General features: G+C 44.0%; 1 protein-coding gene across 1 annotated transcript in view; it reads right to left on the bottom strand.

The window, feature by feature from the left end:
• Positions 1-9,158: 9,158 nt before the first annotated feature.
• Positions 9,159-22,808, bottom strand: part of LOC131880957 (putative uncharacterized protein DDB_G0277255) — an 18,595-nt gene continuing 4,945 nt past the window's right edge. The window contains exons 2-3 of the mRNA XM_059227689.1: positions 10,557-10,717; positions 9,159-10,293 (exon numbers count right to left, since the gene is read on the bottom strand). Coding sequence (XP_059083672.1) covers positions 10,234-10,293; positions 10,557-10,717 — 221 coding nt within the window. The 3' untranslated portion in view covers positions 9,159-10,233. The remainder of the gene's footprint in view (positions 10,294-10,556; positions 10,718-22,808) is intronic.

Here is a 22,808-nt window from a genome sequence, read left to right as displayed (position 1 = left end):
GGGGGGCACTTCACCACAAAGAACAAAGGTTCACTAAATAGATTTGTGGATTGGATAGCAACCTCAGTTACTTGGAACGTTTGTCCATTTTAAACTCTCCATGGTCTGGCAGATTTTGACCTGGGCGGTGTTGACTATCCTGCATTTTACTACCTTGAGGACAAAATGCTGAGAAATTCTAGAGCCACCATGCAAAATGAGTTGTGGACACCTCCCTTCAGATCTCAATCTAGGAGAAACGCATTTGCAGTGCGTTCGGTCGCCAACTGGAACCGACTGCCCGTATCAACACGTGCTCAAATAACCGTGAAACAGTTCAAAAATGCTCTTCGTAATCTGACCTTTACCAAAATGGACTCAATGAGATCGTAATCAAATAATATTTCCTAATTTCCAATACTCCTCTAACGCCCTCGTTGGTGTTGGAGTGGAACCATACAAATACAAAAATACAATAATGACTCATTAAATTCCCCTATCGAAAGCAACCATTGTAGCCGAGTGGTCTAATGTACCCGAGGGAGGCAGGTACGGATTGGTTCCCTAGAGGACGTGGATGTGAGTTGATATTGGCTATCTTGATTTTGCCGAGGCCTTTGATAAAGTAGATCATGGCCTTTTGTTGAATAGACTTCATGACATTGGGATCCAAGGCAAGGTTCTCAATTGAATATGAAGCTTCATTAATGAAAGGAAGCAAATTGTAAGGGTCGAGGGATTCCTCAATGACATATGATATCAAGTCGGGTGTTCCCCAGGGTTCCATCTTAGGGCACCTCCTTCTTATAACATTCGTTGCCCGCTTCAAAAGCCTAGTATTACTGCCAGTCTCTCTTCTTATGCTGACGATACCAAATTAGTTTGTGGTAGTAATAACCAAGAATCCAGTAGCCTGGCCAAGGACCTAGATAGAATCTACGCGTACTCTTGGGTTACTGAGAGTGATATGGCCCTGAAAGGAATGAAATTCCGCTCAATGACCTTCGGGTCAACTCCTTTGAATACTCCACTCTTAGATAATGGAGGTAAAGATATTGAGCAGATATCATTTATGAAAGATTTAGTTGCAGTTCTCCAAAATAATGGAAAATTCGATGAGCATATCCAGTTGAAGATGGGTAAAGCTTTTCAAATGTGTGGTTGGATATATCCCATGTTTAAGTCCAGAGATAGCATCATGATGCTAACTCTGTACAAGTGGACTGTTTAGTCACATCTTGAATATGCTTCACACATTTGGGCTCCAATGGGTTCAGCAAGTTTGCAAAAAGTCGAACAAGTCCAAAGATGTTTCACTAGGAACATCACAGGAATGACAGAGCTCTCATATTTTATTGGTAGAGACTAAAAAAGTTAGGGCTGTACAGTGTTCAGAGAAGGTACAAAGGGTATCTGATATAGTATATTTTCAAAAGCATCCATGAGCTTTGTCCCAACGTAGGATATAGGGTCAATTCTAGTGACTGTAGAGGCTTAATGTGCATTTTGAGAGCACCTTCAAACCCTCGAGAATCCACGTTCATTCGAACAATAAAGTTCAACCCTCTTATTTCCTTCATTGTTTCATTTGCTCCCCTCTAATATTCGTAAGGAATACGTAAGCCTTATTAATTCTGTAGCATCTTTCAAGTCAGACTTGGACATTTTTTTAAATAACTTTCCAGATCAACCCTACATTCAAGGACTAGCTCGGTCTGCCAACTCCAATTCGTTGATAGACCAAAAACCATATAAAGATTGAAAGTTAAGAAAGAGACGAATTATAACCTTTCATTTTAATAGTACTGGGGATTACGTTCCCTGTAGCGGTTGGAAAGCCTGTGAAAAAACAAACAAAAAAAAGGAGCAGAATGGGCACATGCGTATTCTTGACCCAAGCACTCGGTGAATTACTTCATTAGCTCTTGGAGATGAAGAGTACCTAGTAAATGGACCTAGTTTTTAGACCTATCTTCAGGTCTCCGGATTTTACCCCTACTAGGGCATCTACTGCACAAAGGTGACTATGGAGACAAATTGTTAGCAACTTCTTTTTTTCCCCATGAGTACAGCTCGTGATCAGTTGTCTGACTCCTTATTGGGATGTGAAAATCGGTATTCACTTGGCTTGTAACTTGGGGTCATTCTCCAAGTCTAAGAAACATCTATTTTATTCCTTCTGTATAACTTCAGTTCTTAATTAAAGTTTTCTATTTCATCAACCAACCTTCACACTTTCACAATACTCTATGTCTCAGCTGTTTGGCCTGTGGAAGGGGGTTTAGGTGGGCTGGCTATGGTGACAATGAAGCGAATGGGTTCTATAGGGATCAGGGATTCAACACTATGGCAACCCTCGAACAATGTCTGCTTGGCTTGGATTGAAGGTCCTTTGGCTGACTTCACGCAGAACTAAACAGCATGACATGAATACCTGGATACTTCCTAAAAGGTTCTCATTGCTTCCCCCGTGGGGCAGATAAAACAATCTTGATCGCTTCCTCCGTATAGTTCGTTACAAATCGAGCACAAGCTATCCATTCCCCACAATCCCCGTTGCAACAGCTTGGCAGAGGCCGCGGTCAAGGCGCTGAAGTTTCTACTCGGCAAGTACACAGATGCCGTGGAGGGCTTTCCGGCTGCTGTCTTGGAGTATCTCAAGACTCTGGAGAGGATAGGTTCATCCAGGCTGAGGAGTTCTTTGGCCGCCGACAGGGCACCCTCCTGCTTGGCCTCCCCGGGCCCAAGTTCGACCGTAAAATTTTGAAACGGTGAGAAATGCGTCACAATAGCAGTAATGAGATGAAAAAGAACAAATCAGCTCATGATCTGAGCATTCTCACACAAGATACCAGGGTGCTGATGCAGCACCCGGTCAGCAAAGAATGGGACACCCGTGGTACTGTGTCTATTTGTCTTTCATCTATTTCATTGCATGTGTTTTTGTGCTAGTCTAGTCTAAAATTAAGATGGGCTCTCAAGGTGTGAGAAAAGATCGTGGAATGATCTTCCCGCACACGTTTGCTGGAGCTGCACTTGCTCATGATGGGCCTTGGGGCAGCCTGGTTTATCGTGATCCTGGTGCTGATCCTGTGACTGTTAGCATTCTTGCGACGCTTTTGAGGCTCTTCCTTGCCCGTTTGGCAATGTGGTTGGGTGAGGCGAATTGGGCTTTCCCAATGCTGCTATTTGGGGATCCCTTTATTTCGCAGCCCTCGTGGTCGCCATTTTACATAACGAATCTGGCCTATGTAGAGACCCACACCCATCACAGCAAGCCCTGTCAAGCCCTTCCTTCATCCAATGCTGTCTCCTGATGGCGATGCAGCCCGAGGAGGAGGGTCGGCCCCCAACAGGCTAAATCACCCACGATCTGTCAGTGTCCTGAGTGGCACCTCCCAAATGTCAGCAATATGCATAATTAAGTATGATGTATGCATGTAGGTACTGTATCCATCAATTCTTGTGCAATAAAGTTCCCGAACACTAAGCTCGGTCAGTTATATTTTAGATCTCAATGAGTGGTCACATTTATTGGGATAGAGGAGGACACACCATGAGGAAAGATCTTAGGATGGTCCTCTGCGTAGTAACCGGGTTCCTCAACTCGTGTAATGGATCCTTCAAGACCAATTACATGAATACATGTTATTAACTCATGGTAGGATAATCGTTTTGGAGGCCTTGAAGACCTGGGAGCGATTCGCACACTTAACAACAAGAAAATTTTCGCACTTTCATGAGAACCTTTTACATCTCTCTTCACACGTGAATCTCGCAATTTTCAAAGCCAGAGAAATTAGCCCAATACTTACTTGGGAGTGACTTATTTCCCCCTTTGAAAATTGGAACAACACGCGCTAGCTTCAGAGAGGCTGGAAATTTGACCTGATCCCAGATGCAACTCATCAAATAGGAGAAAACAAGAGCACTAATATATGAGTGTCTCATCAGAAACTGAGCAGTCATGCCATCGGGACCAGGAGAACTCAAAACCCTCAAGTTCCTGATGGCCACAATGGCATCTTGACCCGTGGCTGCTAGATCATCTAATAACTCAACTTGGCTAACCTCTACAATCTTAGACTCATAATCTGAGCAATGAGCTAATGTTCCTAACTTCCGTTAAAATAAATTGCGTAAAGAACCCAGCCACAACGCCTACTTCGCTAATAGCTTGATCATTATCCTCAAAGGTCCCCGCAATGTGCTTCATTTTCCTCATAAAGTTGCATGGATAAGACAAAAGGGTTGTCGGATTCAACCTGATCTTATGGACCATTCTATTCTTTTATCTCAATGCTGTATTATTTTCGTCACTCTTCTCCTCCTCTCAATGTCACCCTACTCCCTCAATAGTTAGTTTCTCCCTATATATACTCCCGTCTCAATGCAAAAAAGAACCTAATCAACAGCCAATGCTCAACAAAATAACGCTCAACTGGTTCTTCTCAATTGAATCCTTAGAAATATATTTGGCCAGTTGTAACTCTTTTTGGAGGCTAGCCCCAACTACGTGATTCAGAGTATCTGACATCTTTTGTATTAGTTTGCAATTTCAGACAATCGTCGGACCCTCACCCTGGTAATGATGTCTGCCTTACTAGTACAAGCTTATCTCCTCTCTGGATTGGGTGAGGATATGGATCGCTTTCCTGAGTTCCAATTTGGTTTCCACAAACCTGGTCTAGCATCCTAGTAGAAGCTCTACTCTATGAAATTACACATCCATGATAAGAGTGTGTACGGACACTTTGAGGAACTCTCCACAGCATTCATGAGGGGGATTGAACGCAATATTTCCTCTAACTCCAAGTATGGAGAATTCCGCCTTAAATCTGTGTCCTTCTAGTCAACATCCACTGAGGTGATCCATTCGTTCTGGTGATAATCCCCCTCCCCCGCCACTTCACTTCCACTGGCCTCCCGCAGGGGGATCCATTATCGCCAGTTTTCGTTAACCTATGTGCATCTGACCTGCCCGATGCTTTCACTGCTTCCAGTGCAATATCTATAAGATACAGGCTACCTAGGTCTCTTGGCTAATGAAGCCGTGGTATGGCATCGTTGCGCTCTAAGATCATTGACAAGAGAATGGCCTTCAAGTCAATACCATCAAGACAGAGAGGCCCTGGTATTCCATAAATATCTTCTGCTGCCTCCAATCCCCCACATCAACAATAGCCCGATTAAAATAGTCAAACATTTCAATTATGTCGGCTTCACATTCACCACTCAATTATCGTTCGCAAACCACCAGAGTTGTGCAATAACTAAGGCCAGGGCCATGATTGGGTGGATCGGATATATACTTCCATCAAGAATCTCCCTCTACCACTAGTCTGCAACTATTTCGGCCTTACATCACCCCAATTTTCCTCTACGGCCTACACCTTAGGCTTCCCCACTCCGGCCAATCCGCCCTCAAATCTACCGATGCCACCTACACCAAATTAATCAAACGACACCTGTGCTTGCCCTTATATGCCAATAATGGTCGATGGACGGATTTCATATTCGAAACCGGGCCCTTCGCCATCGGTCTGGTAAGGTTAATGTTCAACAGAGTTGAAAGCCTGAGCGTTTTGAAGGTGATGTCCTCTTGGACGACGCTCTTTGACGACACAACTCTTTAACGACACTCTTTAACGACATTTTGGATAACACGAGACTCTTGGACGACTTGACATTTTCGGTCATTTTTACATTTGGTCCTGTTAAGAAAATTGGGCAGGAGAATTAAACTGGGGACTTCTCTTTTCCTGGTAAACTGCACTAGCCAAATCTTCGCTGTAAAACTTTTATCAAAGTTTGAAAAGACAAGGTTCCTGACCTTTAATATATCATAAGTTCATTGACACCTTAGATCCTTGTTTAGATTTTTGACGGCTGATTATGCTAGAGAGCATAAAATCCGCAGTTACTTTAAACCAACAGTTTACTTTAGTAGGGTCGACAAATCAGTACTAGAATTACTTAACTTTTTCGTGCAAATATTGAACTCTTCAAGCCAAAAAGGAAATACCAAAAACTTAGTTTATGCAACACTTTTATTGTAAGTGGGTTAATTGTGAGAAGTATTGAATAATGGGGATTTTGCTAAATCAAAATCGGTAATTAGTGGCTTTTAATCTCAATCTAATCCCATCACATGGTACTGGACTAATCCAATGAGCCCGTGTAAAGTATAGGCCCAGCCTTTATAACCAAGGCCATGGTTTGACGGCCTCAAAACCATCTCATTTCATTCTGAGATCAAAGAGATGGCTCCAAGCAACGGGAACATTATCCCTTAGGAAAGGAAGCCTCTCGTTCCTACAGTAAACTCTGTTCAGCCGTGTAATGTGTTTGATCCATGCTTTCTAGCTCAAAACAGTGCACCGCTTAAGGCAGCAAGGCAGGTCATTGCTGAACATCGAATCGAAACCTCACAACAAACCATTTTTGGGGGGAGTGTGTGTGTGGGGAGGGGGGGGGGGCGGGGGAATGGGACGACGTACTTTGCAGATCTTGATATTTTCATACATTCCATACCAATAATTGCTGTCAAGTACTGGCTCGTACATTATTCTTATTGGATTAAATCGCTTTTAGGTGGAAAACAAACGCATTCGATCAATAAAGAAGTTAACTGTTGGGAGTCAAATTTGCCTTTGCCTTTTTGGGGACGAATGTCACTAGATCTTAACTTACACACGTATACTAAATATGTTGAATCAATACGCTGGCTTTTCAGCTAGTAGTATTTACCTTATTTTGTCTAGTTTCTTATGAAAATTAGAGAGATGCCTGGGTTAGCATCTTAAATCAGACATTTTTGCTCTTATTTAAGGAGCCGAAATGTTCAAGAAGGACCAATCGTGCTGGACTTAACTTTTGATTGTGACAATAAAATGTCTGGTTAAAATGCCATTGAATCAGGATTTGACGACTCCCCAAAAGAAAAGAAGGTATCTTAATAATGCCTGTCTTAGCGAACCTTTCTTGAATTTCCGTTACTACCGACCGGTTGGAAAACATGAAACGAAATAAAACGTGCTTTATCAAGATATATGATTTATTTCACTCTCTAGTTTGCTTTCAAACGTTGTGACAACATTTTAAATGATAGATGAATATATGTTTGTTTGTATGTACGTATGTGTAAGCATAATATATAGTAGGATTAAGGTATTAGCAATACAGGTAGTAATGATCGTAATGATAAAAATCATTGTTGTAATTTTTAAAAAACTGGTAGTGTTTTTTTTTCATTTTGACGATTGATGATGGAAATAAGATTAACAAGAATCCGAGTGGTATTGAATCAAGTCGTGGTAAGAATGAAGAGATCATGATAACATATGTAGCTATAGCAATAAGAAACTGATAATTCCTCTTCATTGCCAACAACATGTTCGAGTGTGACCAAAAGTTTCACATCGAGGGGGGAAATGGGGTTGAAAGAGAAAGGAGAACGAGAAAAAGTTTGTGTAGAAATCGACTGTTTTCCATTTAGCTGATAATTGCCAACATTCCATTGCTTTAGTTTCCAAATTCAAGTAAGCGTACGAGAGACAAGACCGGAGAGATTAAAAATAAACGTGTGGCCTTTGAAAAAGGGGTCAGTATTATGTTAAGTACAAAATCAACAAGAAAAGGTACAGGCTGAACATGAGAACGAGTCATTCAAAAGAATGTATGGAGAGTGAGTCCTTTGGTGTTCCTGCTTAGTATGTCTGTCGTCAGTAGAATACAGGGCTGGGAAACCATGAACTCACTTCGTTTCTGAGGAGGGAAAAGCCACTACGTCACTTGTTATGTTCATTATTCAACGCATCGATAACTCATAGATCTGTTCATCTATTATTAGGGCGTGGCACGAAGGAAAGTAATGATGGCCTCACTGCCAGTTTGATGCAGCAAGGTGGCTCTGGTGTGAAAATAAGTTCACTGCATTCATCTAGACTGAATCCATAGGATGGATAATCATGGGCGAAGGTTGGAAGCGTGTAAAATGTTCCAAATCTGGGTCGAGTTTTCAATCCCATGTGTCAAACCAGAATAAGTCATAGATCGTACAAATAAGTATTAGTGGGACAGAACCAAAGGTACAAAAAAGAATTGCTGAATATTTCTGACACTTGCCTTGCTTCACCGAGGGTCGGATTTTAGCAGATATGCGACTAGGATGGGGAGTCTAGAGAAAAAGGTAAGACTCTTATTTTATAAAAAGATAAAACCAGAGCTCGGTAGGGACCCTAGAAACCGTGTCTTGAATATATCGGCTCATTAGAGTAATGGGGACTTTACTTGCGGTTTGGGGTTCATGAATTTTGTATGCGTTTTACAGCCACTGCCGACAAAACGATGTGGAATTGAACTCTAAAACAAGTAATCGCTTCCTGAAGGTGCGTATACTGTGTAGTGTATCATGAAATTGGTGTGAGGGTGTTTGGGTTCGGAACGTAGTAGGTGTAAGAGAACGGTAGCAGATCGGGGTAAAGACGGGCCCTAGCAAAATTGGTAGCTCAACCTTTACACTTAAAATTCAATAACCAGGAGGAGTGTGAACCTCGTTGCGGTCATTCTTAGGGTGGTCATGAGTGGTGTCACTGGAGTGCTTGAGAATAGCAGCACTCGTGTATGAGAAGCAGAACGAGTTGAACGAGTAATGCGAGTCCTTTTGTCGTCGTGATCGTCGTTGTCATCAGAGCTATGCCGTCATGACCCGCAGTAGTAGTAGTAGTAGTATTAGTAGTAGTAGTAGTAGTAGAAGCAGTAGTAGGAACAACAACGACGTGTTTATTTTCTTCTAGTATAAAGCCCAAAGCGAATGGCTCTTTTCCCCTTGACTGAGAATGGGTATTATTTTCAGTTTGTTTGTTTTTTGAGTTCGAGCGTCTCAAGGAAAGAATGCAAAAATAGAGCTGAAGAGAAAGAGCTATGTTGAGTAATCATTAGTTGAAGTGGGCTAGAGGAAACGGGGGTCAAAATGAAGTGGGACGTGTCTTTGAACAATGAGAAAAAGAAGGGCAGATCGATGAGTGAGTGGATGTAGTAGCGAGGTGGATGGTTAGAAAGAGCACAGGTTAAAAGGTGACCCGTGGAAGGAACGAGCTCAAAGAATAACCTAAATAACAAGCTGAAGGACGAGGAACAAGATGGAACAGTCTGTTCTCGGTCCAATGAAACTGGGGAAATTGGGGGTGGGCAAGATGGCCCTTTAGCTTGTACAGTTTTTTCTTTGGCGTGCTAACAATTTGGATGTCGAACTCGACTATTATTAAGTTTCACAATATGGAATACCGACTCACATCCAACGAGCCTAAGGCGCAATTACTATTAACGTGGTTCAATTTACCAAATAGTGTATAAGGTCATAAGTTATTCACGGAGAAGAGTGGGCATTTTCCAGAATTTGGCCAAGGCTTCGTTCTTATGTTTCTGTGGCGCTACTTTGGGATTGTGTCTGGGCAAGCTTGTTTGTCCTTATGCTACTGGATATGAAAAAATAAGAGTTTTCAACGAACAACAAGAATTGTCGGAGAATTGGTAGAGGGGAGGGCACGTAATGTGGATAGCGGGGGAGTGTTGTTGTTTTCATCTTCACTTTCCATGATGATAGAAACCAATTGAGGAAGAGGAGGAGGAGGAGGAGGAGGAGGAGGAGGAAGTGGAAGAGGACGAAGACGTACGCTAGCACTTACATTAGTTTAGAGTTGGGAGATGAATTGGAACAAGAAGTCAGAAATGATCTTTCCAAAAATATCCGACATATCAGTCGTTTGTCGACTACTGGCTACAAGGCCGACTCTCTAAGTAGGTAGGTAGGTAGGTAGGTAGGGTTGTTAGTTAGTACACAGTAAGCCCTGCGAGGTTGTGGGTGGCCTTCGGCGACAATCAGTTGACCTCATCTGAGGACTCGTCGTTGATCAGGATCGGGATAAACTGTGAATGTTCCACGTGACCCCGGAAAATGTCTGTCAGCTTGAAAGGTCGTAGAAAAAAGATCAGACGAGGCGATGATTATTATCATCGTCATCATCATCGCCATCAATTGTATCATCGAAGTCCACTCGAGTGCTTGCTAGTAAGGGCTCATTTTCCAAAAAATGGGATCGAAAAATCAATCAGGCTCTCCGGCTTCTTTTTTGACAACATTAGAGTTCGAGTGCTTCGTTTGGCGCCGTCTTCATGTTGGAGGTCACGAGGATTCGAGGACTCTTATTTTGGTTTTTTAGTTGCGACGCTGGATGGCCAGACGCCTCATTCTTATCGGCCTCGTGCCCATCGGAGTAAAGCTTCAGCGAGGATGTCGAGGTGGGCTTTCGTCTGGAAAGAACAAGGAACGAGAGTGGATTAAACCGAAGTGTCCCATATTTTGTCACTGGGGTGTCGGAGCAGACAAGAGGAAGAAGATCTCTCTGACACGGGAAATCGAATGAGTCTCGACCATTGGGACCGGCGGCTACTTCCCATGAGAAGACGTCGGCCTCTCCCTCCTCCTCCTCCCAACCAGAAAAATGGGTCCCACTTCGATTTGTATCTACTGAGAGTTTGTGCCCGTTAGACATGAAACAAATTCAACAACTTACAGTCTTGTAGAAGAGGCATTGGTCAGGGTTCTCGTCTTCGTGTCCGGGACAATCGAAGAAGCCATTGCATAGAACCCGGTCGTCAATGCATCGATAGCGACCTCGGAAATCAGGAGTGGGACAAGCAAACAGCTCCATGCGATCGCTGGTCCGAGGACATTCTGGAAGAAGAAGAAACAGAGAGGTCTGTGAAATGATGCTCTTCCAGTCACCACTCAACAAGCCAAAGCCGATATCATCATCATCAATATAATGATTATCATCCCTGGTCCATCGTCGTGCATGTTCTAGGCCTTATCGAGACTCGCAAGTGAACCATAGATAGAATGCCTAAGTTGATCGAATGAGAAACCATGCCACACTGCATGCATACTTGTACGTACATTCACTGGAGGAACAGAGATCGTGGCAACAGGCTCACTCACATCCTGCTCGTGTTCCAGCGTATTTGTTGCCCCACCAAGGAGATTATCCTCGGCTCCATGTTCCACTACCATGTGCTTGTATCTAGCAAGTGTTCCCGCCGACAGTTTGTTCATTCAGTAAAACGCTTCTCTCTCTCTCTCTCTCTCTCTCTCTCTCTCTCTTCTTCGTACGTAGCACGTGTACTAGTATCTACTACATATAGTAGAGGGCAGAGAGAGGTAGGAGAGCTCCATGGATGGAACTACTACATCGCATAGTAGGACTCGAGTGCCAGCACTGAAGTGCCGGGCGGGGGACTCCTTCAATCTGAGGAATACTAGTTGAGTAGACTTCTTCAGCCATTACCAACAGCCCAAGTTGAAAGAACGAGTCCCCTTGGGACTGCCAAAAATCAAATCCAGTTGATGAAGCAAGAAGACTCCGTTCGCTGGCTACTGCTGCGGCTTCGACTGGACTATCTTGGAAAGTCGAGACGCAAAGGGGTCAATCATTTGCAGTCATATTCTATAAAGCTGTTTTGACAATCCGATAGAAACCTCGGTGGGAGATGAAAGATAAAAGCGTCTGTCATGTTCGAGCCATACAGGAAGGCCGTGAGGATGCAGCATGGGATTTGCATGCGCTCGACCACCACGGTTTACAGTACCATTCCCAACGGGGAGCGAGGGAGGAGAGGACAAAAAAAAGCCATTCATTAATATACTCCGCCTGAGACGAAAGTTCATTCCATCTCACTAGGGCATCGTTCGAAGACTACCCGCATCGCTTGTAGGAAAGTGCGGTTCATCTTTAGTTGACATTTGGACATATTCTTTTGAAAAATCACTTTCGTTGTTCCGTGCGCTTAGGTTTGTCTTTCAATACCTTGTAGAGCACGAAAGAACGAGCTTTTGGGGAACAAAACAATGACATACGTACTCAAACACAGATTGTTTGTTTCAAACTGAAAAAGCGCCATAATGAATAATAAAGGAACATCGATCTCAGCCACAGAGTCAAATGGATTCAGAGGGTGAGACTTGGCATTCGAAACTCAAGAAGTGTCCCTTCCAACGTAAAAACCCGTGGACCAAAAGCACACACAACCTTTTCCCATCTTTGTACGTATGGCGGGAAAACCCATTCGAGTTTGTTAGTTCTAGAGCTGAAGTATCTCAAAGGTATTGATTGGCTCGTCTGTGCTCGGAAATGACGAAGCAGGTCGAAAAATCTTCCGACTTTTTTGGCATTTCATTAGCAAAATAGCCGTCCTGATCTTTCTTTTTCTTGAGTACGTATCTTTTCTTGTGACTGCCCTTGGCCCACTCCAAATCGTTCCCAAGACTCACTCTGCCGAATGGGGGATGCCAGTGGGTCTTGTTGATGTGCTTGTGATGTGGCAATAGGCGAAAACAGTCTGGGGTGGTGGGACAGGGGCTCAAAAATAGTTGGTTCCATCACCAACCAACCAAGGACCACGGAGTCGGGAGTTAGAAAATACTCACGAGCTCTTGGCCTTTCTCGTTGGTTGGCGAGCTTACATACGAAGTTTTCGTGCTCTCAGAGAAGTGCTAGTAGAAGTAGCAGTGGTAGAAATAGTGGCAAGTCCATCTTTGGGTTGCAAGTTAGAATGAATGGGCCTTCTAAACCAAGAGATCATTGAGGCTCTCTGCCTACCAATCTCATGACAAGACCAAAGCAAAATCGTCGAGGAAAGTGAGAGGAAGAGAGTAGGCTACAACCCAAGGATATGTATTGGAGCAAAGAGGCTCCATAGAAAATTCAAGACAAGTACACAGCACTTTTAAATTGAGCGAAACTAGTTTATACGGGAAATGGACCCTCACTCTTCCAACGAGTAGGTACATTCTTGAGTTTTGGTTTTTTTTGAGAACTGTGATTGTAGTAAATCATCTATGAGGTACTGTACGTGCAATTGATTGGCTTTGATGATCTCTGAATGGACTTTCCATATTTACTCCCTCCAATGACCTTTTATGGTTTTTTTCTCGCCAACGAACAATCCCAGCCTGATGCCAGAGTTTTCAACTTGGCCAACAAGAAAGTTGGTGCGAGGTTTGGAAATTGAAGTCCCCGACGTCGCATCAAATCGAAACAAAATGACCTCATCAGCGTTTCCATTGACTCTTACTGTCCAATTCTTGAGGGTCAATGGGTTCTGATTCAAGGTTAGGGAAGCTAAAATGAACTCATTTACTTTGCGTTTTCTTCAAGAGCTTCGGAACTAGTAGTCCGTTGTTTTTTCTAACTCCTCTAAAATACGAATGCCATTCATTGCATCTGAAGTCAAATGAGCAAAGTAAAAAGGGAAAAAAAGCTTTGCTCTTTGGCCTCGGCTCTCGAGTTCATGAATCGTTCCAAAGTCAGGCAAACCCATTCCCAAGGCGAGAAAAGAGGAACCACAAAATGGCTCGATTTCCTCGCCCTCACCCACTGGTTACGTGAGAGCCCATTCGGCAACATTCATTTGCCTGCTTCTCTGGGGAAGGAGGTGGGGTTCAATCAAACCCGCAACCAAAATACTTATTCAACATGAAGGAGCCAATTCAGAAGTCAAATTGACCCGCTTGCAACTGACTGGGCTCCTCCACAGTCAATCACATTTAAAGGCATTGATCCCCCGATTTCCAATTCTTGATTCATTTCTACTGAGGATCAAAGTGCAATTTAGTTAGTTGCTGGCAGACCCCGAAGAACGACCTTGAGCTGGGAGGATTTCGGGTCGATGTTCAAGTGATTGCTAAGACTGGAAACATGGATAGTTCAATTGGTTCTCGTCGATGGTTTATCCAAGAACTTGGTTCAAGAAGGCACTTAGCCCATATTTGGCGCAGAACTTCCAAACTTCACGAAAAAATATCTAAAAATAGCTACCCGACGAACGCAACACTCCTTCGCCAGTCCCGATTGAGAGAGGCATGATAGCCAAGGCCCTTAGGCCGGAATTGGTTGCCATGGAGCCAATTGACCCGACTCTCACTTTGGTGTGAGAAGGCCTAGAAAATCATATACCTACTGTGCGTCCGCAAAGAAAAGATTCAAGTGTTTCTCCGAAGGAAATCATTGTTCAGCAACCTGCAACTTTTAGATGAGATCGATGAAAGCCACCAAGGCATCCAAAATATCAATGGACTTGCTAAAAGCCATGGGATAGCTCATGCTTAAGCTCAAGGGACAAGTTTCGTTTTCATTCATATGAAAGCTCATTTCTTGCCCAATCATATTCCTGCGGTTGCGCGTAATTGTACGGCAGCAAGTGGTACCGAGAGCTGTTCAAGTGTTGAAAAAACGTGAACAACAACAACAACAACAACAATAATGATAATAATATTTTCGGATAATCACAGATTATTTTGCACGAACTTGAAGGCCGACCATTGATTGTCTCACATCCCTAAGTGGTTACCGGATCCAAAACTGATGATGTTGTGGTCCGATCAGAACAAAAGCTTTCTAAGACAAAGAGCTTTGCCAGAGATGAGAGAGAGGGCATTGTCAGAAAATGAATATGTGTGACGACAGCTCAAATTAAGCCGTCCGATAACAACAAAAATAAGCACCTGCTGATGTTAATATTCCATAAGAGTCAATAACGATGATTCTTAAAAACAATCCCAGCCATAAAGGTCTTTACGTCACTCGTCAGTCGGTTGACCTAGCCCTCTCAGTGAGCACCAGGCTTGGGAATGAATTCCTTTTGGTGCTTTTGAATGGATTCCCCAGTCAGCTATCGTCAGCTCAGCTCTATTGTCCTGTTTCTAGTCCATTTCAACTTACGAGGGTTGTGAAGCGGAAAGAAATATATTGGGTGTATAAGTAAGCAAGCATAGAGACCCTTTGCGAGCTAAGATGCATGCATGCACTCAGTCAAGCCAAGTACAAGCAAGGAAACCAAGAAGCCCTGAGGAGAACAGAACAAGAAAGAGGCACTACGGTGTATCTCCTCTGAATGTACGTAATTTGTAAGTATGTATGTACACACTACTATGTACTACTAGTGCAAAGGACAATATTTGGGCATGGCAGTGCCTTTTTTATTTTTCCTCTCTGGCCTTTTTTCTCCCACCAACGAGGGTGAGTGCGTGAGTGTACGTAGTTCTTTCTTCCAATCCTGCTTTTCTTCTCCGTTCTTCCCATCGAGACCCAAGTTGGTTCTCGACAATTCATGAATGAATGGAGGAAGAGGGGCGAGAAAAGCCAAAATAGGAGTTGGCGAAGTGGCCTTACTCAAACGCCTATCTCAATGTGTAGAAGTCATGGGAGAAGCCAATGGGGTCGGGGAATAAATTGAAATGAAGACTGAATGGCGGAGGACGACGCGTTGAACCAACCCAGTTTCAAAGGAGGTACAGAACAATTGCACACGGTGTTGGCCACCCATTAAAACAATGATTGATTAGAAGTCCCTCTCAAGAGTAGGCGCACATTTAGAGCTTTCATGTGTTTTTTTTTCAGTCCGAGAAACGAATGAGAGAAGGAGTTGAATCAAGCACGGCAGTATCAAATATTGATGGCTCGGAAAAGCCAATCACTTTTTCCATGTTCCCAAACTCGGTGCTTTCAAAATGGAAGCCTTGCCCATACCGTCACCATGAATTCATATTTGGAAAAAAACCCGAAAAATACTGTTGGCTTTTGGTGAAGTCTAACCCGCCCTACATACACACACACTCACACACATGGTGGCGCGAAAATAGCCGTGTCCCTTACTCATGGCGTCACCTCGACCCAGGTGGCGTGACAGCTCATTTTTTAAAGTTCAGCCTTTGTCGATAGCGCCGCTTGCCGCCATTTGTCTTGCCATCAAAAGGCTACATATCCACTTCCCCGGTTCTACCTTCCGGTGAATGGGTGAATGGTCTGGATTTGACGGGCAGCGCTTCTCGGTAATACATTTATTTTTCCTTCTCCCATCTTGTGCAAACCNCCCCCCTCCCTTCACTCTTACGTTGTATCCATCTAGCTCATTTTCTGGGGTATTACTTCGAGTGGGTCCATCAGACTAGCATATTTCTCAAAAATCCCGTTCGCCTGGTGGCAATTGAAATTGGAAAAGGTCACGTCGTGAACGAAAAAGGACCTTGGAATTGGCATAACCATTGCCATGCATGCATTCATCGATATACACTCAGGGTATTCCCGGTGAGCGTGGCCAAGGAACGTTGGTAGTATATGTATATTGATGGGTGTGAAGCAAAGGCGAACAACGTCCATTAAATCGGCATTGAAACACAACTGCTTGTGAGCGATCAACTTGAAACGAAGACCGATTATGGCCAGGCTCCCGAGGGAAAACAATGAGTGGCAACACGTTCGTGATCCAAGGGAAGGGGGTTTGAACTGGTCTGACACCAAGGATGTGCTTGTTCTACCTTCCGGTGAATGGGTGAATGGTCTGGATTTGACGGGCAGCGCTTCTCGGTAATACATTTATTTTTCCTTCTCCCATCTTGTGCAAACCTCCCGGTACAATCACGCCCACATCAGAATGACGGAAGCCAGATGGCTACTAGTACCCATTGAACACATTCTCATTTGACCCGAATGTCACCCAAAGAGTCTTCAAGAGTGTAAATACTGTCAAATGCACACCAATCTGGATCCGGATGGACGAATGACGATGACGATCCAACATTTCGTGGAATCTAGTATCTTGGTAGGTGGCCCTCTGGCCTTACAAACTTATGTATCCCGTATATATATAAGATAACCAATGGATTTTGAATGACTCATCCATAAGTACATCCATATCCAGCTACTCATTTTGACCAAAGGACACGCGAATGTGATTTGCTTTGACCTTTCATCTATTCTGGATTCAAAAGGATCGTTTGAAACCCGGATGCGGGGGAGCCTTGGCGCAGAATTAAATGATTCATTATGAGGTTTTAAGTAAGCACTTTCCTACAATTTCACCCTAAACTGAACCGGTTGAAACAATCGCTCCATATGGTTTTTTTTAACTTCGAATAAAGCTGTTAGGGCAACCAGCGTTTTGAGAGGTAATTGTCGACATTTGTAGAGTAGTGGGAGCTTTTTCCCAGTTCATTAAAAATCTTCACCGAAAAGGTGATCACCGCTTGGTAAGAGACCTGATATATCTACTTTAGAGGAGGAGATCTCAAGATGGGTCATAAATCTGTTACTCAAGATAAGTCGGCCTGTCAGTCAGGGAAGTGAGTTCATCTCACCGTTTTAAGTGGTGAAAGAAATGAGCCATCCAAATTCCAAGATGAAGGCTTGCTCGGCTCGCTTAAAGGCCTGGTCCAGACCAAGATCAAGACCATAGGAATGGAAGGGGTTTGAGGAGTATCATTCACTCTGTTGTGCGGTATTGTGCCGAGATGGCCAGTGGTCAGCCAGAACCGCAACATTTCTACCTCCTTCATTCCGAGTTCTAGTACGTAGTCGTCCGTCGAGCTTAGCTCTGCTATTTTTAGCTTGGCCATTCAAATGGACCAACATGGACCCTCTTTCGGCCCTTCTTTCTCTTTCGCTCTTTCTACTTCTCACTAGCTCTTCCCGCGTCCGTGTGGGACTCTATCTGTCTGCTTGTCTTTGTGCTACACAGCAAGAAGTTTTACGAATGATTGATGCTTCACTGTTGCAATGATTGAGGTATTCACTTGCACTTGCCAACTTGGCCGTTTCCGACACAAATCGTCAGGTGCACTCATCGCGGTGTTCCGTCAAGATCCACTCGGCCCCCTATATCTTGTACTTCCGTAAAAGCGAGCGAGACCATTTGAGCGCTCTAATATTATCATAGAAGCAGAAGCCTTGAACCCGACCGAGCCTCTAGCGTGACGTCAAAAGGCCCGCCACGTTTCTACGATACTGCTGTACGGACAAATTACACACGATCCGTGTCGCTTTTTTCTCAGCTTGTTGTGCACATATGGACTGCTAGATGTGGGCTCGAACGTTATGAAATTGGAAATGTGTAGATAATCCATCTGGGCCACCAATCACCCCATCCGGCTCAGTGAATTCCCTTTATCAACACCTCATTACCTTTTGTGTGACTGGCGACATGACCGTTCCAAATTAGCCCAAGGGGATTCACTATACTAATGTGTCGAGGGCGATGTGTTCGAAAATAGCTCCTGTCCCATCAGGTGGGGGAGTCAATTTGCCTTGAACCAATCTCGAATCTCAAGTACGCCTCTTGTTGTTTTTGGATCGATGGCCCGTCCCATACTTGAATTATTCATATTCAATAGAAAACAGCGCCAAGAATAGCACTGGGACATCTCATCTTCATTCATGATAACGCGCATCCAGCGGAAAGCCACTCTTCTTCTTGGCTTGATCTCTAACGGTCATCAAATCACATCTAGTGTAGATAGATATACAAGAACAGAATTGTGGACCATCCAACGATAGGTTATTATCGCTTAGGGGGAAAAGGCTATTTTAGCCCACGAAGGAGATCCTTTTGACAACCTTTACGATACTCAAGAACATTCTCATGACAGTTGCGACAAAACGATTTCATTTTCTTACGATATGAGATGAAGATATACGTAGATGTGAGCCCGATCATACTTATGTAAAGAAGAGGTAAATGAAATTCTCGTGTCTGGATACTCAATCAGCTTATTAAATGAGGGACTTATTTTGTGTGTGTGTGTGTGTGGTAAGCCAATGATCTCTTTAGCTCCGAACTATTCTCGGGCGAATTCACGGTATATTTATCGGCGATTCCATGAAAGGTAGAAAGTTTCTTTGTTTTTTCCTTCCGCAATCTCGAACGGTTCCCAAGAATCCCACATTGGTTAGGCGGGTGGGTTGCCCATTGCCAGGATTTGCAACTAATCGGATTGAAACGAGACACACAACCAGAATAGTTTTAAGCCTAAGGTCCACCCACGCAAGCAACTATATCGTGAATCGCGTGGTCTCGCGACTTCTTTTCCTATGTCCCTGGTAAGCTAGCCCACAGGTGGGCGTTTTGCAGTCTTTTTTTCTGACCTTGTCATGTCAACAAATACTCCAAAGACATGGCCTTCGAAGATAGTTTGTGCGCTGATAATCAATGTTTAATGAATAGAAGTGCGATTGTCGAATCTGGGAGTTAGAGCGTGGCCTAGTTAGAAAGTTATAATTATTGATACGTTTTCGGGGACCAGGCCTAGAGAGGCACACAATTGTTTGGAAGCAAAGCGTAGAGTGTGGGAAGGCAAGCACAAGAAGGCCTAAAAAATGTCACTAATGCATAAACTGTCAAACTTATGGGCACACCATCTCCCGAATATGTAACAACTCATCCTACAAATGTCATAGGATTTCTGTTTACTTCAATTTCTGACAGACTCATCGCCAGTTTTATTTTCATGTTGCTGGAGAGACAATTTCGAATACTCGTCAAATAGTTCCATGATCAAAGCGATAGAGAAACTACTAACCCAACAGCAACCGTACGAGGCCTTAAACCAAGGATCAAACCATGTGCTTTCCTAGTAGGAACTATAATGAAGGCCAATGGTATTTTCCATCCAATTTTTCACAAGGAATCTTCCAAGGAAAGCTGCAGATTTTGTTTTCAGCTTGTCACCTCGCATTTGAGGGCATAATGGTCTGTGTTCTTCGACACGCGAGTCTCGGCCTTTTTGTAGCCTTTGCTTGCCATCACATTTCAGGATGCCATTAAGGCCGGAAAGCGCCTATGTTTGTTGCCATTTTTAGCCACCTTGGGAAATCCCAGCCTTAAGAGAAGACAATGAATTTGATGTAAACCCACGGGATTTCCCTCTTTCTTTGAAATATGGATGATGCGTATTTGGCAATGACGAATGGTTGTCAAATTATTCACCAACCAAACGACTTGAAACCACTCGCTTCTTGAACGAAATCGTGAGAAACGACAACAGCTCCCCGGCTATTGTAAGTACGCACATTAGCCCACGGAGTCATTGCCAATATCTATTGCCTGTCGGATACTTGGAATCGAATGGTGTAATTACACTCTGAGTACCTACCTCCTGGATGGTCTCACCTGGCCTTGGCAGCGACTTCATTTTGGACCTGCATTTGTGACAATTCGATGGTGAAGCACGCATGGTTAGCGGGTTCGAATGAATAATAGCACGCAGATCCGACATGCTCAAGCCTTTCTTTTTCTAAGAATCTATGTATATGATCTAAGCTTCAATTTGGCGGAGAACTTCTGATGACGCAAGCACCGCCAAGAGGAACCATGCATCAAATCAGTCTAAAGTTCAGTTGTTTCCATTTCTGTTGTTATCTCCATCGTTCGTCGTAAAAAGAAGACTGCTCATGAGAGATGAGAATTGAAGTGCTGCCACCAAACACTCGCCAAGAACTCGAAGATGACAAAAGAGCGTCAAATCCGTGTTCGATCAAAACAACAACAGAAAAAAAGATTCCAATCAGTGGGAGCGAGAGACCTCATTAGCTTTTAGCACTATCCTTTTCTTTTGGACTACAATGAATGGGTGGCACGGGAGAAAGTGAGCAACAAGTTAGCTGGTCGCCTCCTGCTTTGAAAGAGAATTAGCAACATCAATCGAGAGAAAAAGACGAAGAGACCCGCAACTTCCAATGAAGGTCCTCGCTTCATTGGCAGAATGAAGATGCCTAAAAACACATCAAATCTTTGGCCAAAGCTATAAGATGGAGACTTACGGCGAATTACGTAGAAGAGTTAGAGGGCTCTCAAACTTACGATCACCCCATTTTTTCATAAAAGGTGACTATTTTTGCCCTCACCCTCGTCCTTCATATATCCTTCAACTGAGAGAACATGCCCTTGAAAATGAACGTACAGTAATAGAAGACCGAACCGGAGATAGGTGCCTCTCTTTATGGATGGCGGCGAGAGCTCATTGACGACCCTTTTTCTTTTCAAACCGGCCGAATCTATATTTGGAGGATCTTTGTTCCCAAATCTGAACCAAGGGTCTGCCATTAACCATCAGGCAGTTACTGTTCGAGTTGGATTGTCTGTCGAAGTACGTGGCACATACTGTTGTATGGAAGGTGGTTTGGGTGGAAGCAGTGGTACTCTCCGAATGGCCATTACCGAGAAATCTTGTGCCACGCACCTAATGACCTCTTGGACTCAGGGCATAGACCAATAACCCGCTTACTCTTACTCCTTCGCTCTCAACAGTCTTACTGTAACAACAATTCGGCACAACAATACGAGCAAACGAAGGAACGGCGCGGCGCTGCTTTGCGCTATCATGAAGGCTTCTCGTTGTCCGAACGAAGGTTCTTCTCCCCGCATCGCATCCTTTTGCCCTGAACGTCCTACTGAAGATTGAAAGTAGAGCCTCCCACATGGGCTGGTTTCAAGCTCTTCGCTTCTTTACTGGTTTGTTCCCTGGCTTGTTCCCTTTTTTCTGCCAGCTGAACGTTTGTCTACTTACATACTACTCCTTGAGTACTGCTACTAAATGCTTTCATTGACCATGCTTGGGATCTTTGGGGCCAGGGAAACGAGAGATAATTAATGACCTCTCGGGCCATGAATGGTTGTCATTGGATTAAAGGGCCATTTGTTATCCTTTTAATGGAAACAACCACAACAGCTACCTGATACTCGTTTTGAAAGGGTTGGAAAAGAAAACATTTTTCTTTTAATTATCAATTGTGCAATGTGTGATTGATTTGTCTGCCTTTTAGAAAGGCATCAGTGTATCAAGGCGGATACTAAAGATATATGAGTTAGGTGGTAGAAGTCTACTCCTAGCCTCTGAATCTAATGTGGCGTATTGTCAGCTCCTTGTTGAATAATCATGATGTTTCCATTGAGCAAATTCCTTGCCTAGTTACAACTCCTTCTCGAGAAAGCCCCCAAAATTGTCAATGAAATTCTTTCCAGCCACCAGCTGACCCTCCTCGTCCTTGGTCTGGACTGCCCTCTTCCTTCCCATTTGGCCATTTGGCCATTTGGTATGTAAGCGGATACTTTGCTGTTGTGCAGATTGTTCTGTTCTCCGCCTCTCCTTTTCCCGCATGGCCTGTCCCGCTCATGAATGCCTTTGCGCCCTTTGAACGGGGATTGAGGCCGCAAATCCCGGTCAACGGACCTGCGCATGAACGCAACGCCGGGGCCTTTCTTTTTCATGGCCTTTGCTGGATGGAGCTGGCGGGAAGATGGAGAGCCAGAGGCCCCACACGTAGAGTCTCAGCTTTAAAGTCCGTCAATGGTTCCACTTTAATGTGGTAGGTGAGTGGGAGAGTGGGTGAGTATGTTCCTGCAACTCACTCCCACGTTCAATGCCTCAGGATCCCATGTGTGTGGTCCCTCTTGGGATGAGTTCCAGCGGTGCCAAACCGAGGGAGGGCGAGCAAACAAGCCAACCACGCAACCAACTAACCAACCAACCAACCAAGCAACCAACCAGCCACCCGACCATGACAACAACCAAGCGAGCAAGCCAGGGAGGCCAAGAAAGAGTTGTGAAATGGGTTGGCTAGGGCCATGAACGGTGCCCTACCGCGAGCGGTTGGAACCAAAACAGGAACTGTTGTAGAACTACTTCTAGTTGTAGGAGTAAGAGTAGAAAACGAAGAAGAAGTGGTCCGCGAAGATCTTGACGTCACAATTACGTCACACACGCCGAAGCCATCAAGCACGAGTTCTGCCTCAAATTGGTGCTACAGAAGTGGTCTTAGTTGAAGTAGTGAGAGACGACGGAAAGCAAATCGAGCAATGCTTCTCTCATGTGCATGCCCGAAAGCATAGTAGATTACTCCACATCAGAAAGTTCTCCATGGCCAAATTAGCCTGGGTTAGAAAATGGATTTCTTCGACTGATTGAGCGTACTGAGTTCGAAATATCCCCCTTCCCCCCC

Source organism: Tigriopus californicus, chromosome 5, assembly GCF_007210705.1.
Source record: "Tigriopus californicus strain San Diego chromosome 5, Tcal_SD_v2.1, whole genome shotgun sequence".
NCBI classification, from domain to species: Eukaryota; Metazoa; Arthropoda; class Copepoda; order Harpacticoida; family Harpacticidae; genus Tigriopus; species Tigriopus californicus.
The sequence above is the reverse complement of the archived record's forward strand: the minus strand, read 5'-3'. Positions and strand labels throughout refer to the sequence as shown.